The following is an 18,689-nucleotide window of genomic DNA, read 5'->3' as shown; positions in this document are numbered from 1 at the left end:
GGATCAACTATCACGTAACAGCATATTGCAAATATAAAAAATATTCACGTAATGAAAATTAAAGCTGTAAAAGAGACACTCTACTAATTTGAAACCCTAAAAAGGTACTATATAAGAAATTCAAAAGGACAGCATTCTGCTTTCCTCCCCCCTTTCACTATGCCTGCAACACTGTCAGTAGCACAGTCCCTAAGTTCTTCATCTTTCATTACTAATATACTGCGATTTCCTACTTATAATTTCACATGCTACTGAGAAACCTCACATCTCTACTACCCTTCTATCAGCAAACTGGTAGATCCAGCCATCATGCATTCTTAAAATTAAGTTGCATTACTACATTTATGGTGTGGCATGACAAAGCAGACCTCAGTAAGACTTCAATTACAAATAGCCTCATTTGACGATAGTTTCAGAAAGGGGGGTCGAAAAGGGATAATTTTTAGGACCAATACACAGCACATAGTAAATCAATGAACAATAAATTACATAAAAGATACTAAGGATAAAAAGCAGATTGCCTAACATGCAAACAAAATGCATAACTATAAAGCTGAATGCAAAACCACATGTCAAGGAACAAACAAGCAGGATATATACATTTAATGACACTGATTAAAAAAAAGAATCGAGTCACACTAGACAAAATAACCACATATTACAGCAATGCTACATCAAAAAGATACTATCCTCAACTCCCAGGGTTTTAAACAGCATTTCTGAGACCAATACTAGAATTAATTTCTTTCTTTACATGGTGGAAAACCAGAAAAGACGCAGAGAATACTAACTAGCCACTTGATAAAACCTTTCTTCTTCCTTGTCTTTTCAATGACGTGAGAAATGTATGGGCTAGTCAGCAAGGAAGCCCAGTTTTTCTCCTTTCGATTTTCATAGATGTCTGCAAACCACACAGGCAACAGAGTGATGCAAGGAAAGGGGAAATGAGCAAAAAAGTAACTCATCAAGGATATGCTTCCAAACTCAGGGATTGCAAACCCTGCCTCATAATCAAGGCAGGATTTCACCAACAGTATACCCAAGCAGTGCAAAAGAGCAGCCACTCACAGCCTCCATTATCAACTTTCCTTGTGCACCCCCCCTTCCTAGCACAAACTCAGCAAAAAAGAGGAACAAGTCAGCTGGACTTCCTCAGGCACCGTGCAACATGCTGTCCCATACGCAGCAAATTACTGCCAAACATCTGATCTGTGGTGGGTTTGCCTCCAAGAGAGATAGGCTTGCGTTGAATCCACATGCACTGTAATTCAAAATATAGCTGTATGATGGATAATGTGTCTCGCTGATGCTGCTCCAAAACAAAAGGCAGTAACATACCACAGCCCCCACTTTCAAGCTCTTTTAGTAGCATAGCTCAAAAGGTGATATAGGTAGTAGCACAGCTGCCTGAGCAGTATGTCCTCCAACTGCTATACTACAGTTTGAGAATTAATGGTGAACAGGTTTGGGGATTCTGTCTATATATCAAAATATCAACAACACAGATAAAAAAAGGTGTAGAGACATCACATTGTCCTGACTCAGATAAGTTAGAAGCAGAATTCTATACCACCAATGTGTGGCATGCACTTGGCCTCAAAGCAGTCACCTGCTGCAGGCAACAGAAACACAAGAATTTATCAAAACCCTCTAACAACTACATCACCACTGTACACTTTTGACAGAAACATAAAACTTCCTCCAGCAAAAATAGTTCAGTTTGTCCTGAAATGACCTCAGAATAGATGGGACTGGGGCATAAGAAAGTGCCAAAACAAAGCATCTCAAAGAGATAGTGTAAATAAATCCAATCCATGTTTATTCAGCTATTGCAGAACTACAGCATTTTATCCAGAAAGTGGAAATAAATGCAATTCCCTTCTCTGCACAAATATATTTCAAGTTGCATCTCCCACATCCCATGAGAATACAGTGACTCTACATACTCTGAAATGGGTGATCTTGCCTGTTTTCTGAGCCAGACCTATTCTACTTAGTACAGCAACTGGACGCTCCCGGCACAATGCGAGAAGCTGGTGGCCTGTGCACCATGCAGATGCCCCACCACCGTACACACACACACACACGAGAAAAGAAACAAAAAATGTAACACTTCATGTCATTCTTTCTTTAATTCTTGCTCTATCTTTATGACAATATCATGTTTTTACATAAAGTACAAAGGGACTGAAAAAAAGGAATTGAGGGAAATTCAGTTCAAAAAGTATTTAAAGTCACTCATCTGAGAAGTGAAAAAAACTTGACTGCACTTAGTATTTCAAACTGGGAAGAGACCGCAGTTTGAACTTGTTCCTTTTCTCCACATTCCCCAAATCCTTCGCTTCATTACTCATTGCAGATTGAAACCTTTTCATCATGCACTCTCTGTATCTAAAACAGGCTCTCTACGTCCACTGACTGCCTTTTTACAAAAAAGTGCTAATGGCTCTATAACCTTACGTACAAACTGTTTCTAATGTAAACTGGCAGACGCAAGGATGATTTTGCTATATATTTTGAGAAAGAGCTGGAAATAATACATTGCTTCATTAAGAGACATTTTTTTCCTGCATCATAAACAGCATTTTCAATGGCTAACAAAGGATACAATAAGGCAAGGAAATAAACAATTATTATTGATAAGCGCATCAATCTGCTTTGCTGTCTCACTGAAAATAATTAAACCACGTTTCATTGTACTTCCTCCTTCAGGGTTTCACATAATTTAGATAAGATTTTTTCCCCCTTCCAATTATTCAACAGAAAACAAGCATTTGTAAAAGTCACTGAATTGCAATTCTTGGCAGCCAGATTAGACAAGTCAGTGTAGGTATTTGCAAATCCTTTTGCTTTTATGCTTTATTTTTTCCAGACTACACCTAATAAAATGCAAAGACAAAAAAAATCTTGGTATTTAATATTTTGTGTATTGCACTTTATGATTTTGCAGCAGTGTAATAAGATTAAATAGTATTGCCAAATGTTAAATCTGTTCCATCATTACAGTGACATACAAGACAGAGTAAGTTAAAAATTATTTCTTCAAAAGTATTAATGGGGATGAGGTCATACACATACATGTGTTCAGAGTCTTCTCGTATTGGCATATTTACCTACTGATGAATTTGTAGTGAGTCTCCAGTGATTTTTAAGCATTGCCTCTCATTAACAGAAACAATTTACTCCTTATTGCTCACCTAGACATCATAGCTCTTCTAGTACAAGTTCAAGTTTCTATTATAAACCCGTTTTTCAAGTTGAGGGGAAAAAGGAAAAAGCTAATGCTTTTTTTCTCCTTTGGACTAAGGAAGAGCCTCAAGAGAGGTTCTTTCATGAAAAGAGAAAAAATATCCCTGCAAAGAGTAATCCTCTTCACTAGTTTGCTCTATTGGTGACCTTTAGAGAGATCTACCAAAGCTAAAGAGAAGCTTAATTAGCAGAAAGGGCAGCTGAGAGAACAGGTAGCATAAAGAAAAAAGCTTTTAGTCTTAGGATGAGAATTTTTGAAAGAGGGATGAAATTCTAAGACTGCATCATAAATGTTGGATACTGGAACTCATCACTTTGGTTTAGCTAAAGATAGAATTAGCCAAGAGAGACATCCTATTCTGATGGAATTGTGTAGCAGGAATGATGCTCCAGTTAAAGGGAAAAACATCTCATGAAGCACACAATAGACCTGTTCTTGAAGTTTCTACATAAAACTGTTACTGCTCCAACGCTCGCTAAGTATGGTTCTAGAAGCTGTCTTACTAACTTCAGTAGCAAAAAAAATTTCTCCCCCCATAATTTTTAAAATGATTTATGGGTAATTCAAACAGATTAGTCACGTGACAATGACCTGGTGTGAACTATTGTCCTCTACACTATGTAACCTGTAGATAAAGAGTGTAACCAAAGTTTCCTCCCTGAAAAGCATCACTGCAGTTGCAGAAAACCAACCTGAAATAACAGAAGAAAAAAAGAAATCTAGATCCTGACAAGTTCTTATGTTCAAACCTATTTACAGCTGAAGAAAAAAACATGACTCCTACCTAGACAGAACATCTGTAAAAAGCCTATCATTAAACAAGGCTCAAATAATTCTAAACGTATCAAGGGCTCATGAAACACTCCTCTGTGTATTGTATCTCCATGTTTATTCTGTGACTATCAGCCTCTTGAGAGGCTCAAGAAGCAGTAATGTTGTTTCATTTTTAAATTGTCTCTACGAAATTGTTTTATAACTACACCAGGTGGTATAGTATCATGGATGTTTTCAAATAAGTCTGCATTCACTCAAAAAAACCCTTTGTTATTTGTATATCAAATCTGAATGCAACTTACTGCAGACATTTTAGAGATCACCACTCAAACCTCAGACGCTCCTTCCTCATTCATCTCCAACTTTTTTTTGCAGAGGCATGAGGGAGAAATCCTCTGACAGGTATTTTTCCAAATAGCCTTAAAGAACCTGCTTCCCTAAACCCAACATGCAACATGAGATAAAGTAGTGAAGAATCATTATCCAAGGTCCTCAACGCCCTAATCCATACTTATAAAAATAAGATGTTAAAATGGCATTTTATTTTGCCATCGGTCTAGAGTATAATTCTAAAAAGTAAGAGCTACTGCACAATCATGCTCTGATCCTGCAGTTAACACTACTGTGAAGAAGCTCTAAGAATCATTTAAAACTTGCTGAATGTACAAACACATCTAAATTACCAACAAGGTAAAGGAGGACTGGGCTGTACTTGGGATGCACTATGATCCCAGGATTTTATGTGCACATCACACCTTTACCTGTTGCACAGGTTAATAGTTTGCACTGGTTGCCAGCCCTAGGTGCATGCAGAACACTAACTGCAGGAGAACTTTGCATCCATTTTGCAGTGGTGAGCTCTAGAGAGTGCTCAACTGTCTAGACAACTGGTGGACAACTTCAGCTGTGGTTCCATCAGGACAGAAAACACTTTGAGTCCACCAGTATCACACTTGAGTGTATCCCACAAGGCAAATTTGCACCAAAACACCCATCCTTGACAGTAACTCGAACTAAGTACAGAGAGCCATGCCAAAAATACTGAAGGAACTAGCTTTTCTCATTAGCACAATTCATTTTTGAATTCTACCTCTGCAAATAAATTTCACTCTGAGACAATAATCTTTTAAGACCCTTGCTAACAATTAGGGTGAAGTAGAAGGAAAAGAAAGAAAGAGTATGGGATGATTTGAGCTTCTGTTGCTTCCATGGGCATGCCACCTACTGTTAGAAATTAACAGGAACATAATAAGCCAGTGAAGTCAGCAAAGCAGCATAACCTGAGCAATACAGCCTGAAAGAGAATACAGAAAAGAAGGGAAGAAAAAAAAAAAAACAAAAAAACCCACCACACCAAAAAACCAAACCTTTAGTTTGTCAGGCAATCAGAAAAAGCTGAAGGCCTCACAACATGCCAGTGACAGAGCAGTAGCCTAGGAAGAGCTAGGGCCCAGAATTATCACTCTGTTCTCTACAAGACAGGGATCTTGGCTATTCCAGGGTTAAAGAGAGAGTGTAGAGTCTGTAACTTTATGGTTATCCTCTGGGAAAAGTGAAGCAGGAATAGAAACAGGACCTTGAGGCAAAGTTCTCACACACTCCAGCAGACTTACAGGTTTTACCAGCAGAATGTATTATTAAGTCTACCTGCAGAAGAGTTAAAGCCTTATTTAAAAAAAAAAAAAAAAGAGAAAAACCACATGCACATAAAAATACAGAGGAATCGCACACCTGAAAGAGAACAGTGGGAAATGGACCCCCTCTATGCCTTACCATAGCGCACTGAATCACACAGGCTTCAAATCCTTTGATTGTGAAACCCTGTAAGAAATATTCCTCTGTACTGGTTACAAGGCTCTAAATCACCACTGAATCAATAATCAGCAATTCCTGGTTTCTTTAAAATACAGTGAAACCTTCTGATAGCTACAAAAGGCTGTGCAGCACCATTAAACTGGCTGGAAACCCTAACAGAGCTCCTACAGCTACCCAGTTACTTCTGTGAGGAAAACAGTAGTAGTACTGTACGGAATTTTTTTTTAATCAAATTTAATCTCTTCTACAAATTTATTTATTCTTCAGCATAAACACCTACTACCTCTCACTTGATGCACCCATACGAAACCCTGTATGATGTTTTCTGGGACCAACTACTCACCCCAGTAGCACAACAGGATTTTTAGCTCCGAATTACTAAGTGTTCCCTCCCTACAATCTAACTTTCCCTCAGAGCTGCGTTTGGAACAAACACCTAGTAGCAAGTCCTAAGAATTCACGCGCTTGTGCCATTTTCACACGCTCCGCTGTACGTCCAGAGAACATCACCCCGAGATGAGGAAAGCATTCCCAGCCCGTGACGCCCACCCATGCCTGCCCCTCATGCTTGCCCGCGGGGGCGCGGCCGTGCCCCACCGCAGCCCGGCGAGCGGCCAGCCCCACCTACTGGTGGCTACCAGCATCGGTTCATCGCCAAAACGCATTTGAAGATGGATTCTTAAATCCGTAGGCGTAGTTCTGCCCTAAATTCTAAAACGTTCAGTTAAATGCCATGGGAAGTTCTTGGGAGAGCTTCTCCAGTATTCAAGGTATTACCATTTTACATTCCTTCTAAATAAAATCCACTCCATTTTATGGGATAATTAAATCTAAATAAGGTAATGATTGAAAGTTGTGTTTCATACAAAGAACAAAATATGGAGCTGATAAAAGTTATTTAAGCTAGCAAATTTGCGGGACTGTTTTTGTTTGAAAAAATTACTAAAATTACTACCCCAGAGACTTGAGGGGACAACAGAGGAACAAAAGCATTTAAGTCGGTGAGGACAGAAATGCACAGCCATCCAAACTATAAAAAAAACCCCAAGCTCTTTCCAAGGAAGTTACCAACAAAAAAAAGTCAGACATGAAACTGTTATGCAGCAATGATGCTGCATGTTCCCCTGTGTAATGGGATGCTTTCAGTACAAGTGTCTCAAGTTAAATCAGCAGGGAAGTTGGTAAAATACGATGAAGGAATAACAATAAATACCACTAAACCATTCCATGCTAAACAATCAGGGATTATTACAGAACATTGCAGTCCCCAGCACTGTGAAAAGCAGGTTTCTCTATTGTCTAGAAAATGAAAAGAATAAATTAACTTTGGCTGGATAAAAAGCATTTATCTTTTTCCATTGCAAAGACAGCCTTGAAAAATAGAAGAAAAAAATAGGGCTGTGACAAGTGGTTACACAGCAGCTCTACTGAGTAGGCTCAGTAACCTTCACCATACTCTTAAAACCTCCAACAATAGTTGTCTGTACTATCTCCATATACTTCCTACACAATGCATTACACAATCTATCTACCCTTTCAGTCACAATTTGTATTCTCAATGCCCAAATTAAACCTCCTCCTTCTTAATAATGTTTTTCTTCTTGTCCTACGTAAAATGGATCTGTTTGCAGCAACCTTTCTACTTAATGGAACATTGCTATCCAGGCTTCCCCAAAGTGTCCTCTTCGCCAGACCAAAAAAAAAAGAAAAAAAAAAGAAGGAGGAAAAACAAAAGAAAAAGAGAATCAGTCAGGGTCCGTCAACCTTTCCTCCTAGGTCATATCTTCTAGACTTCACATCTTTCTTCATTCTTTCCCTCTGAACATTCCCTAGCTGGCCCAAACCTTGCAGAAGTAGAAACAGTTCTTCAGTGTGACTGCATTGCTAATTGATACTTTCTCATCCATTAAGCTGCCAGTTCCCTTCTATAATAATTGGAGCTTAACCAGTCACACACCTCTGCAGATTTTTCCTAAGTAAATGTAGTTGTGTTATATTTGACCTTGAATTACACCTTAGTGCAGGCTGTTTCTCCCATTTGTTGAGGCTGTTCTGTGCTCCACCCTCCTGCCCACCCTTCCAGTTTAGCACTGTCTGCAAATTTTAACTGTATATTTTACTCCTTCAGAATTAATAGAAACACTGAACATGAGCAGATAAAGAATGAAGCCTTGCAGAATCACATTTAACAAACACCAGTTTGACACTGAACCAACCCTGAAGAAGTTTCCAACCACTCGTTCTCACACTTTTCAAGAGGCTTGGTCTAAATCAATATACTCAAAATAAAATAATCCACACTTCATTCACAATCAGTTAGTGCCTCTTCACACATCACAGTAGAGAAAGGAAGCTCTTCGCACCTCATTAGTAATTAAGTACAGCTCACAAATTGATGTACATTAATCTAAACAAGATTTTTCCTAGTTGCTTTTGAGAACGTTAACATAAAACGTCAAAAGATTTATTGTGTTCAATATCCAGAAATCTATTCTTCTCCTATCTGCACAAGCTGTTACAGTGTTCTCAAGGAAATCAAATGTATCTGTATTTGAAAAATCCAAGCTTTTGTTACCATGCCTGTGAACAGATTGCTTTTTGCAGTTGCTTAGACTGTAAAGATTTAGCTTATACTAATTAGGAAAAAAATATCCGATGCTGACAGCATTAGATGTTCTCTTAGATCAGTTCTACATGTGCATGGACCACAAAAATGAAGATATAGTTGGCAGAGCGCATCGAGAGGGCTTTAAACTAGGTTCGAAGCGGGAATGGGATATAATCAGGCTCACTAGAGAGGAGCCTAAGGGTGACATGCCAACATTGAGGGTGAAATCTATAGCCAAGCTCAAGTGCATCTACACCAACACACACAGCATGGGCAACAAACAGGAGAAACTGGAAGCCACTGTGCAGCAGGATAGCTATGACTTAGTTGCCATCACAGAAACATGGTGGGATGACTCTCATGACCGGAGTGCTGCATTGGATAGCTATAAGCTCTTCAGAAGGGATAGGCAAGGAAGGAGAGGCGGTGGGCTGGCTCTGTACGTTAGGGAGTGTTTCAACTGTATAGAGCTCAATGATTGTGATGGTAAGGTTGAGTGCTTATAGGTAAGGATGAGGGGGAAGGCCAACAAGGCAGATATCCTGCTGGGAGGCTGTTACAGACCACCCAACCAAGATGAAGAGGTATTTGAAGCATTCTGAAGTGGCTGGCAGAAGTCTCACAATCACTAGCCCTTGTTCTCGTGGGGACTTCAACATACCAGACACCTGCTGGAAATAAAACACAGCAAAGAGAAAACAGTCTAGGAGGTTCCTGCAGTGTGTGGAAGAGAACTTCCTGACACAGCTGGTATGCGAGCCTACCAGGCAAGGTGCCTTGCTTGACCTGCTGTTTACTAACAGAGAAGGATTCATGGAGATGTGGTAATCGGAGGCCATCTTGAGCTTAGCAACCATGATATGACACAGAGTTCTCAATTCTTGACCAAGTAAGGAGGGGGGTCAGCAAAACCACTACCATGGACTTCCAGAGGGCAGACTTTGGCCTGTTCAAGAAACCGGTTGAGAGAGTCCCTTGGGAGACAGTCCGGAAGGGCAAAGGGGTCCAGGAAGGCTGGGCATTCTTCAAGAAGGAAGTCTTAAAGGCACAGGAGCAGCCTATCCCCATGTGCCATAAGACAAACCAGCGGGGAAAACAACAGGCCTGGCTGAACAGGGAGCTTTTGCTGGGACTCAGGAAAAAAAGGAGAGTTTACCACTTTTGGAAGAAGGGGCAGGCAACTCAAGAAGAGTACAGGGTTAGGTCTTGTTAGGTCTTGTTAGGTCACACAGAAAGAAAATTACAAAGGCAAAAGCCCAGCTAGAACTCAATCTGGCCACTGTTGTAAGAGATAATAAAAAAATGTTTTTACAAATACTTTAACAATAAAAAGAGAGCCAAGGAGAATCTCCATCCTTTATTGGATGCAGGGGGGAATATTGCCACCAAGGATGCGGAAAAGGCTGCAGTACTTCATGCCACCTTTGCCTCAGTCTTTAATAGTCAGAACAGTTATCCCCAGGGTATTCAGCCCCCTGAGCTGGAAGACAGGGATGGAGAGCAGAATGAAACCCCCATAATCCAGGAGGAAGCAGTTAATGACCTGCTACACCACCTGGACACTCACAAGTCTACGGGGCCAGATGGGATCTACCCAAGGGTACTGAGGGAGCTGGTGGAAGTGTTCACCAAGCCACTTTCAATCCTTTATCACCAGTCCTGGTTAACAGGGGAGGTCCCAGATGACTGGGGGCTTGCCAGCATGACACCCATCTACAAGAAGGGCCAGAAGGAGGATCTGGGGAACTACAGGCCCGTCAGCCTGACCTCAGTACCAGGGAAGATTATGGAGCAATTCTACTTCAGTACGCTCAACAGGCACGGGCAGGTCAACCATGGGATCAGGCCCAGCCAGCATGGGTTCATGAAAGGCAGGTCCTGCCTGACCAACCTGATCTCCTTCTGTGATCTGGTGACCTGCGTAGTGGATGAGGGAAAGGCTGTGGATGTTGGCTACCTGGACTTTAGTAAACCCTTTGACACTGTCTTGCCACACCATTCTCCTAGGGAAGCTGGCAGCTCATGGCTTAGGCAGGTGTACTCTTCACTGGGTAAAAAACTGTCTGGATGGCCGAGCACAGAGAGCTGTGGTGAACAGAGTTAAATCCAGTTGGTGACTGGTCACAAGTGGTGCTCCCCAGGGCTCAGTTTTGGGGCCAGTTCTGTTTAATATCTTTATCAATGATCTGGATGAGGGGATTGAGTGCACCCTCAGTTAAGTTTGCAGATGACACCAAGTTGGGTGGGAGTGTTGATCTGCTGGAGGGTAGGATGGCCCTGCAGAGGGATCTGGACAGGCTGGATCGATGGGCTGAGGCCAACTGTATGGGGTTCAACAAGGCCAAGTGCTGGGTCCTGCACTTGGGTCACAACAACCCCATGCAACGCTACAGGCTTGGGGAAGAGTGGCTGGAAAGCTGCCTGGCAGAAAAGGACCTGGGGGTGTTGGTCGACAGCCAGCTGAACATGAGCCAGCAGTGTGCCCAGGTGGCCAAGAAGGCCAACAGCATCCTGGCTTGTATCAGGAATAGTGTGGCCAGCAGGAGCAGGGAAGTAATCGCCCTCCTGTACTTGGCGCTGGTGAGGCCGCACCTGGAATCCTGTGTCCAGTTTTGGGCCCCTCAATACATGAAGGACATTGAGGCACTGGAGCATGTTCAGAGAAGGGCAACGAAGCTGGTGAAGGGTCTGGAGCATAAGTCTTATGAGGAGCAGCTGAGGGAACTGGGGTTGTTTAGCCTAGAGAAGAGGAGGCTGAGGGGAGACCTTATCACTCGCTACAACTACCTGAAAAGAGGTCATAGTGAGGCGGGTGTTGGTCTCTTCTCCCAAGAAGCAAGCGATAGGACAAGAGAAAATGGCCTCAAGTTGTGCCAGAGAAGGTTTAGATTGGATATTAGAAAAAATTTCTTCACAGAAAGGGTAGTCAAGCATTGGAACAGGCTGCTCAGAGAGGTGGTGGAGTCACCATCCCTGGAGGTGTTGAAAAAACGTATAGACGTGGCACTTCGGGACATGGTTTAGTAGGCATGGTAGTGTTGGGTTGACGGTTGGACTAGATAATCTTAGAGGTCTTTTCCAACCTTAATGATTCTGTTCAATTCTATAATAAACACTAAATAAATGCAGTGTCATCTTGAAACTAAACACAAGCAAGAAAGTGTTGTGGTTTAGCCCCAGCCAGCAACTATGCACCATGCAGCCGCTCACTCACTCCCCCTACCCCGATGAGATGGGGGAGAGATTCGGAGGAGTAAGAGTGAGAAACACTCCTGGGCTGAGATAAGAACAGTTTAATAATTGAAATAAAGTAAAATAGTAATGATAATAATAACAATAATGATAATAACAATAATATACAAAGCAAGTGATGCACAATGCAATTGCTCACCACCTGCCGACCGATACCCAGACAGCTCCTGAGCAGCTATCGCTGCTCCCCAGCCAACCCCCCCCCAGTTTATATACTGAGCGTGATGTCATATAGTATGGAATAGCCCTTTGGTCAGTTTGGATCAACTATTCTGGCTGTGCCCCCTCCCAGTTTCTTGTGCACTTGGCAGAGCTAGCATAAGCAGTACTTAGCAACAACTAAAAACATCAGCATGTTATCAACATTCTTCTCCTACTAAATCCAAAACACAGCACTATGTCTGCTGCTAGGAAGAAAATTAACTCTATCCCAGCCGAAACCAGGACAGAAAGACTGCACTAAAATTGGTCTGTTAACCTCCATTCTTTAACAGTAGAACGTTTACTGCAACAAATGCCCAAAGCATGTGTTCCAGAAAAGGAGCATTGAAACAGACCTGCCAGTTCCAACTGCACTGAAGTAATAGCATGCATCACATGCACACTCAGTGTATCACTAAAAAGAAAAGTTAAAAGAATACTTTGTAAATTGTAAATGCAAAAAACATAAAGGACAAAAGAAAGTCTCCTTAAACCACCCACAAAAGGATGTGGTCAGGGACCCTCAAAATAAACCCCAGTATCACGTCCACAATTTCAGGAAGTTGGTTTTGGTTTAATAGATTATATTTCATAGAGAGAGCAATTTAAAAATCTGACAGTACACAAAATGTGAATTCCAAACAAGTTAGAGGAGTTAGCATAAAAGTAGGAGATAATATTAGGCCAATGTCAATTGGACCTTTTACTTTAAGCATTATAATTCCACATTATTTTACTAAAAAATGAATAATTGCAAATGTCTTCTATTTATTTAACATAGAATAGATGAGTTAGAGCAGACAGAAACAATGGAAATTTATTCAAGATGACAAATCTTCAAAGAAATCTGCCATTTGGTAAACCAGCTGGTCATAACTAGACTCGGATTCATTTTTGGAGGACACAAAATCTTCAGTAATCAAGCCAGTTAAATCAACATGCACGTTAGTTACAAAAAGACCTAACAAATGCAAGATCCTTTTTCCTCTTTACAAGGAATAAGAACACTCACGGTTTCTAAAGCAATTCCATGTTTGAGAGAGGCAGCATCTTGTTTCAAGAGCAGAGCTGGGGAGTTCCTCAGAGAGGAACTGGATCTACCATGAGGGTATGAGTAAGTCAATTTTTTATAAACAAATAGCACCCTGATCTCCTACATTAGCACCCAGCAGAGGACGGGAGAACTGACTCAGCAAGTACTGGGTCTTGACAGGCTTTGCACGTAGCACAGCTGATCACTAAAACCAAAGAATTACAGTACACTTACAATAGTGTAAAACATGTAAAGTGGTGTCCAGCCTTCACTGGTCCACAAAAACCTCAGAACTGAACATGCTACCACTACGCTTTCTTCTCCCTGTTGTACAGGTCAGAAATAACATCCTACTGTAGCTTCAAACACGAGCTTACAAAACATTAAATTAAAACATCCAAAACACAAAATTTGAAGATGAACAGTGGTTTTAAATGAATGTAATTGACTCAGAAATATTGCTGCCAAAATATTATGCAATTTAATGCCAATTTCTACTTCGCTGTAAAAACTGTTAAGTATTTCCAAGTTTTTAATGAAGTTTGGTTTTATTAACTCTTATTACACCTCACTGAATCCATTCACCTACAATTTTACTTGCATTTTACTAGTCTGTCCATAGTAGGCTCAACAAATCCAAATCCAGTTTAATACAATTTGATGTAGATTTTGTCATAAAGCTTTTCATAATTGAAGACACAATAAAGGAGAAACTTCTCAGGCAACAACTAAAGCTCCAGCAATAAAGAATTACTTAAATATCAAGCTTAGCAGCAACAGTTTTATAAACAAGTCAGATAGAAACAAATAAAATTATAAATTTAGCATAGCTTTAAAACTACAGAAGAACCTAGACTTAAAATTATTTTCAGAAAATAATACCAGGTCATTTAAATCCTGATTATACAACACTAGAATGATCCCAATCTAGTAGGAAAATTCCTCCAAAATGCCAAGTTGACACCAGCAGTGTGGAAATGCAGAGTGTAATCCTCCACAATTTTCACCTTAGAAAGCAAAAGGGCTTGAATTGCCCTTGGAAATCTTATATATCACAAAATTACAGTGTTCTTAGGCTCCCTTCTCCAGGGGATTTCAAGGCTCATTTGAAAAAAATAAAGGAGACTTTCAGAGAAGACTCCAGCTTCTCAGCACACAGTAAGGAAAGTGATGCGATAAGACTACTCACATTCCCTGTATTATTACCTGGCTCTCCAGGTTTGCAATTCACACATCACCACTTGAGAAGATCTGACCCCTGTTGCTGAAAGAGAGAGGGGTCTCCTCTCACACAAACTGCTTACTCTGGGCCAAGCACCCTCTCACCGAGCTGGTGCACTTGTGTAAAGCAAGTCACTTTGCTGAACAGAGAGAACAGTAAGGAACTGGGAATAAAAGGGGGTAATTTCCTGCCAGGTAAGAGCTGAATCTGTTCAGAAAACATGGTCTAGCACACATCAACAACAGTACAAGGGAGCTTCTCTGGCCATGCAGATGGAAGAATAAAGAGGAAGAAGGAGGTCCTCCCTGTTTCAGAAGTGGTAAATTATGAGACTGGCTCAGAGGTAACAGGAGACAGCAGCAGCTGCAGGCTGGCACAGCTGTTGCTGCTATGGCTGGATTGCTGGAAGCCAGCCCCTTCCACGCTGCTGAACACAAGATTTGTGGCAGGTGTGCTAAGAGACCGTACAGTGCTTAATATAAAAACTCCAGCGCAGGAAGAACGTTATGCTTGAACCGTCTTTAGTAGAGCTCTGGGAAAATCTTAGCTATTGCTTCACTTTTAAAGACCCAACCCATATTAGCTTTGGCCAAAACTAAATAAAGTCACCATGCTAGACTAAGATGAAGAGCATATCAAAGTCAGTAACAGAGTGATCAGGCAAAACATACTGTAAGCTGCCCCAAAAGAAAAACTTTAACTGCCTCCTGAAACACTTAAAACAACAATCCAGACAAAAATGCATACATATAACATGATTCCCTTCCTGAGTGCACCTTTTAAACTATGAAGTGGGTCCTGGCTGGGTCAACAGTACCAGAGAGAACACAAGATATACATGTATTTCAACTTAGTAAGAAATGGTTGAATAACTTGGAAAAAAATCAGTCCATGATAGGAGTTTCCTCAGCTAATACAGGTGCTGAATTTCCCCCCTATGCTTCTGTGGCTTATAAGGGAGCGCTATTTTTTCACATCCAGAATCCAAACCTGCCTGCACACATCAGTATGAGCTCAGCAATTTATATCGCTTACAAGTGAAATTACAAACCAGCACTCTAGGTAACAGTACCAATCCAGCTGCATCTTTTATCTCCCAGCTGATCACCACATGAGTGCTAAAATGTATCTAAATACAATGACAGAGGGATGAATATTTTACATTTTTTAAATCCACTAGCAACCATGAGAGTTCCAATACAGATAAAACACTGGCTGGATCCAGTTGAAGCCATAACATCATGAAAGTCAAAGTGAATCTAATCAACGTGATGCTGAAAATGGGGTAGCAGCTGCTCCATTGACATTAGGACTCCCAGTGCTGCCAACACCAATCAGTATTAGGTCATCACTGTAATCTTTTTGCCAATCCAGGGACAACCACAATTTCTATGTTGGAACAACGCTAACAGAAGCAAGACAATCTGAATGTAGTACCGTCAAAGCATTTATAAATGGAAACTGTTTTCAAAGGCACAGTGTTGATCTCATACCATGGTGAGTTGTAGAAAGCATTTTAACATTTCCACAGCAAACTGAAGGTGTAGTTGTGGTACACTTAGGCATGTCTGTGCTACTTTTAATCTGCCAGAACACTTTGGAATTGGTCAAAGCACAACCACGAACTTGCATTAATGACAAATATATGTTACAGTGAATCACAGATACCAATTCTGTAAGCTGAGCTATGTTACCCTGTCTTCGTTGCTAGTACCTCAGGCTGGACAAGACACACGCTCATTTCAAATTCTAATCAGCTGTGCCAAAAATACTCGGCAATTCTCTATTTGCAAACAGACATGCATTTTTCAGATGCGTTTTTCAACCAAGACTTGTATGTTTCAGCACAAAATTATAAACGTATTTCGGCCAGAAAACCGCGATGCACGTTTCCACTAGAGCACGGAGGTGGTGGCTGCTGCTGTTTCAGGGGAGGAGCAGGGTGGCAGAGGGCGGGTGCAGGTGCCGAGCTGGCCAGGGAGGTGCCGCTGGCAGTGCCGGCGCCCTCCACGCCTGCACCCCGCGGCCCCGCACCCCCTCCCCACCACCTCAAGCTCCCGGGAGAGGCGGCGGAGCGCAGCTGCCAGCCTGGCTCCACCTCGGGAAGGGGAGGAGCAGGGGAGGAGAGGGAAGGGTTGTGCCCCCACCCCAGCAGCCACCCCGGGGCCCCTCCGCGCTCGGCCCCGCCGCGCCGGGCCCCGCCTTCCCCCGCTCCCGCGGAGGGCGGGCTCTCCTCCCGCTTACCCGCCGGTGCTGGTGGGCGGCGGGCGGCGGCGGCGCCCCGCGACCTCGAGGGTCTCGCCTGCCCCGGCCCCCGCCTCCTCGGTGCCCGTGAGCGCCGCCTCTTCCCCGGCCCCCGCCTCCTCCGCGGCCGTGGCCGTCCCCGCCGCTTCCTTCGGTCGCCGCCTCGGCCGCCCTCTCCGCGCCGCCGGGCCGCCGCCGGCCATGCCGGCCCCCTTCCCTGCGGGGCCGACTGCCGCCCCGCTCAGGCTGCATGGCCGGGCTGCGCCCTTCCCCCGCGCCGCCTGTGGCCGGCCCGGCCTGTGCCGCGCCGGTCCCCGCCTACTGCCGGAAAGAGGCCGCAGGCGGCGGGCGAGAGCGAAATGGCGGCGCCGGGCGGCGCCCGCGCCCTCAGCAGCTCCCCCTGCCTGCGGCGCCGGCGGCCGGGCCGGGAGCAGCGCTGCGGGACGCGGCAGCGGGCCCGGCCTCCCCGGCGGAGCGGAGCCGCGGTCTGCCCACCCTCCGGGGCGAGCCCGAGCCCGTGTACCCTCTCACATCTCAACGAGTCAAGGAGTGGAGAACAAATAGCTTTCCACATGTATTTTAAACAAACAGAAATATATTTAATGTTCGGAAAACAGCATTCTTAGCCAAGGCCATATGAACCGTACAATCAGATAGGTTGGAAAAGACTTTTTTTTTCCCTAACCTTTTAGGTTGGGAAAGATCATCAAGTCCAACGACAAACCTCACACTGCCAAGTCCACCACTAAACCACAGCCCCAATTGCCACATCTACACGTCTTTTAAATACTTCCAGGGATGGTGACTCAACCACTATCCGGAGCAGCCTGTTCCAGTGTTCCAGTGCTTGACAACCCTTTTGGTGAAGAAATTTTTCCTAATATCCAACCTAAACCTCCCCTGATGCAACTTGAGCCCATTTCCTCTGGTCCTATCACTTGTCACTTGGGAGAAGAGCCCAACACCCACCTCACTACAGCCTCCTTTCAGGTAGTTGTACAGAGCAGTAAGGTCTCCCCTCAGCCTCCTCTTCTCTAGGCTAAACAACCCCACTTCCCTCAGCCGCTCCTCATAAGGCCTGTGCTCCAGACCCTTCACCAGCTTCGTTGCCCTTCTCTGGACACGCTCCAGCACCTCAATGTCTTTCTTGTACTGAGGGGCCCAAAACTGGACACAGGATTCCAGGTGCGGCCTCACCAGCGCCGAGTACAGGGGGACAATCACCTCCCTGCTCCTGCTGGCCACACTATTCCTGATACAAGCCAGGATGCTGTTGGCCTTCTTGGCCACCTGGGCACACTGCTGGCTCACGTTCAGCCGGCTGTCGACCAGCACCCCCAGATCCTTTTCTGCCAGGCAGCTTTCCAGCCACTCTTCCCCAAGCCTGCAGCGTTGCATGGGGTTGTTGTGACCCAAGTGCAGGACCCAGAGTTAGCTTTCTGTGGCAAATGAGGGGAAAAGCCACCAAGCCCCAGCTGACAGAGTGTTGCACACAAGCCTGCGCTACTTGAAGCACATGGTGACTCTGCAGCCTCTTGAGGAGCATCTTGCTCTGAGGACACAGAGCAGGGACACGGGAACAGCTTTGTGCCATAGACCTAGGCTGGTTTGTCCTGCTCTGCTTGAACTAGGCGGGCAGCCGTGCTGTCCTCAGGGAAGTTCACCAGTTCCCTAACAGCAGGCTTGCCCAATCGCTCTTGAGCACGCAGGCTGTCATTTGACAACACAGATTAAAACATCGATCTGGTTTTGAAGGGTTTTTAAACCCAGTAGTCCTTACCACAAAATGTGACCAAAACTCCTGTACTGAAATCACAAGCTGTAGTGCCTCTGCACTACTACCTGTGGTAAGGGCTGCTTAGTTCTGGGGCATAGCGTGCAGCAAAGCAGTAAATTAGCTTCGGGTGACTCCAGTGCAACACAAGCAAATAAATCAAGTATGAGGGAGCAGCACTGGCAAGCATGTTGCAAAGACATCTAAACGATTCCTTGTGCAGCCAGCACAGGTCTGGCAGACCCAGAGCTGAGCTGCAGCTAATAAAACCTGGTGAACCCAAGCTGTGCCTGCATCTGTGGTGCAATTAATCTGTGACACGAACAATCTGCCTGCAGATAACTGTAAGCTGACTATATGTACAAATTTAACAGCTCACATTAATTAATACTTATAGCTAGATTGAAAAAAAGATCACCAATATTTGGCAACAAATAGCGAATATCATTACAACTCACAAGCGTGAAGTTCATGCATCAATAATTATGAGACAGATAGCAAAGTCATGATACCGTA

General features: G+C 43.5%; 1 protein-coding gene across 1 annotated transcript in view; it reads right to left on the bottom strand.

The window, feature by feature from the left end:
• Positions 1 to 16,602, bottom strand: part of AVEN (apoptosis and caspase activation inhibitor) — a 105,197-nt gene extending 88,595 nt beyond the window's left edge. The window contains exon 1 of the mRNA XM_075713035.1: positions 16,444 to 16,602. Coding sequence (XP_075569150.1) covers positions 16,444 to 16,602 — 159 coding nt within the window. The remainder of the gene's footprint in view (positions 1 to 16,443) is intronic.
• Between the last annotated feature and the right edge of the window lie 2,087 nt (positions 16,603 to 18,689).

This window comes from Pelecanus crispus, chromosome 6 (genome assembly GCF_030463565.1).
Source record: "Pelecanus crispus isolate bPelCri1 chromosome 6, bPelCri1.pri, whole genome shotgun sequence".
Lineage (NCBI taxonomy): Eukaryota > Metazoa > Chordata > Aves > Pelecaniformes > Pelecanidae > Pelecanus > Pelecanus crispus.
Note: the sequence above shows the minus strand (reverse complement) of the source record. Positions and strands in the feature narration are given on the sequence as shown.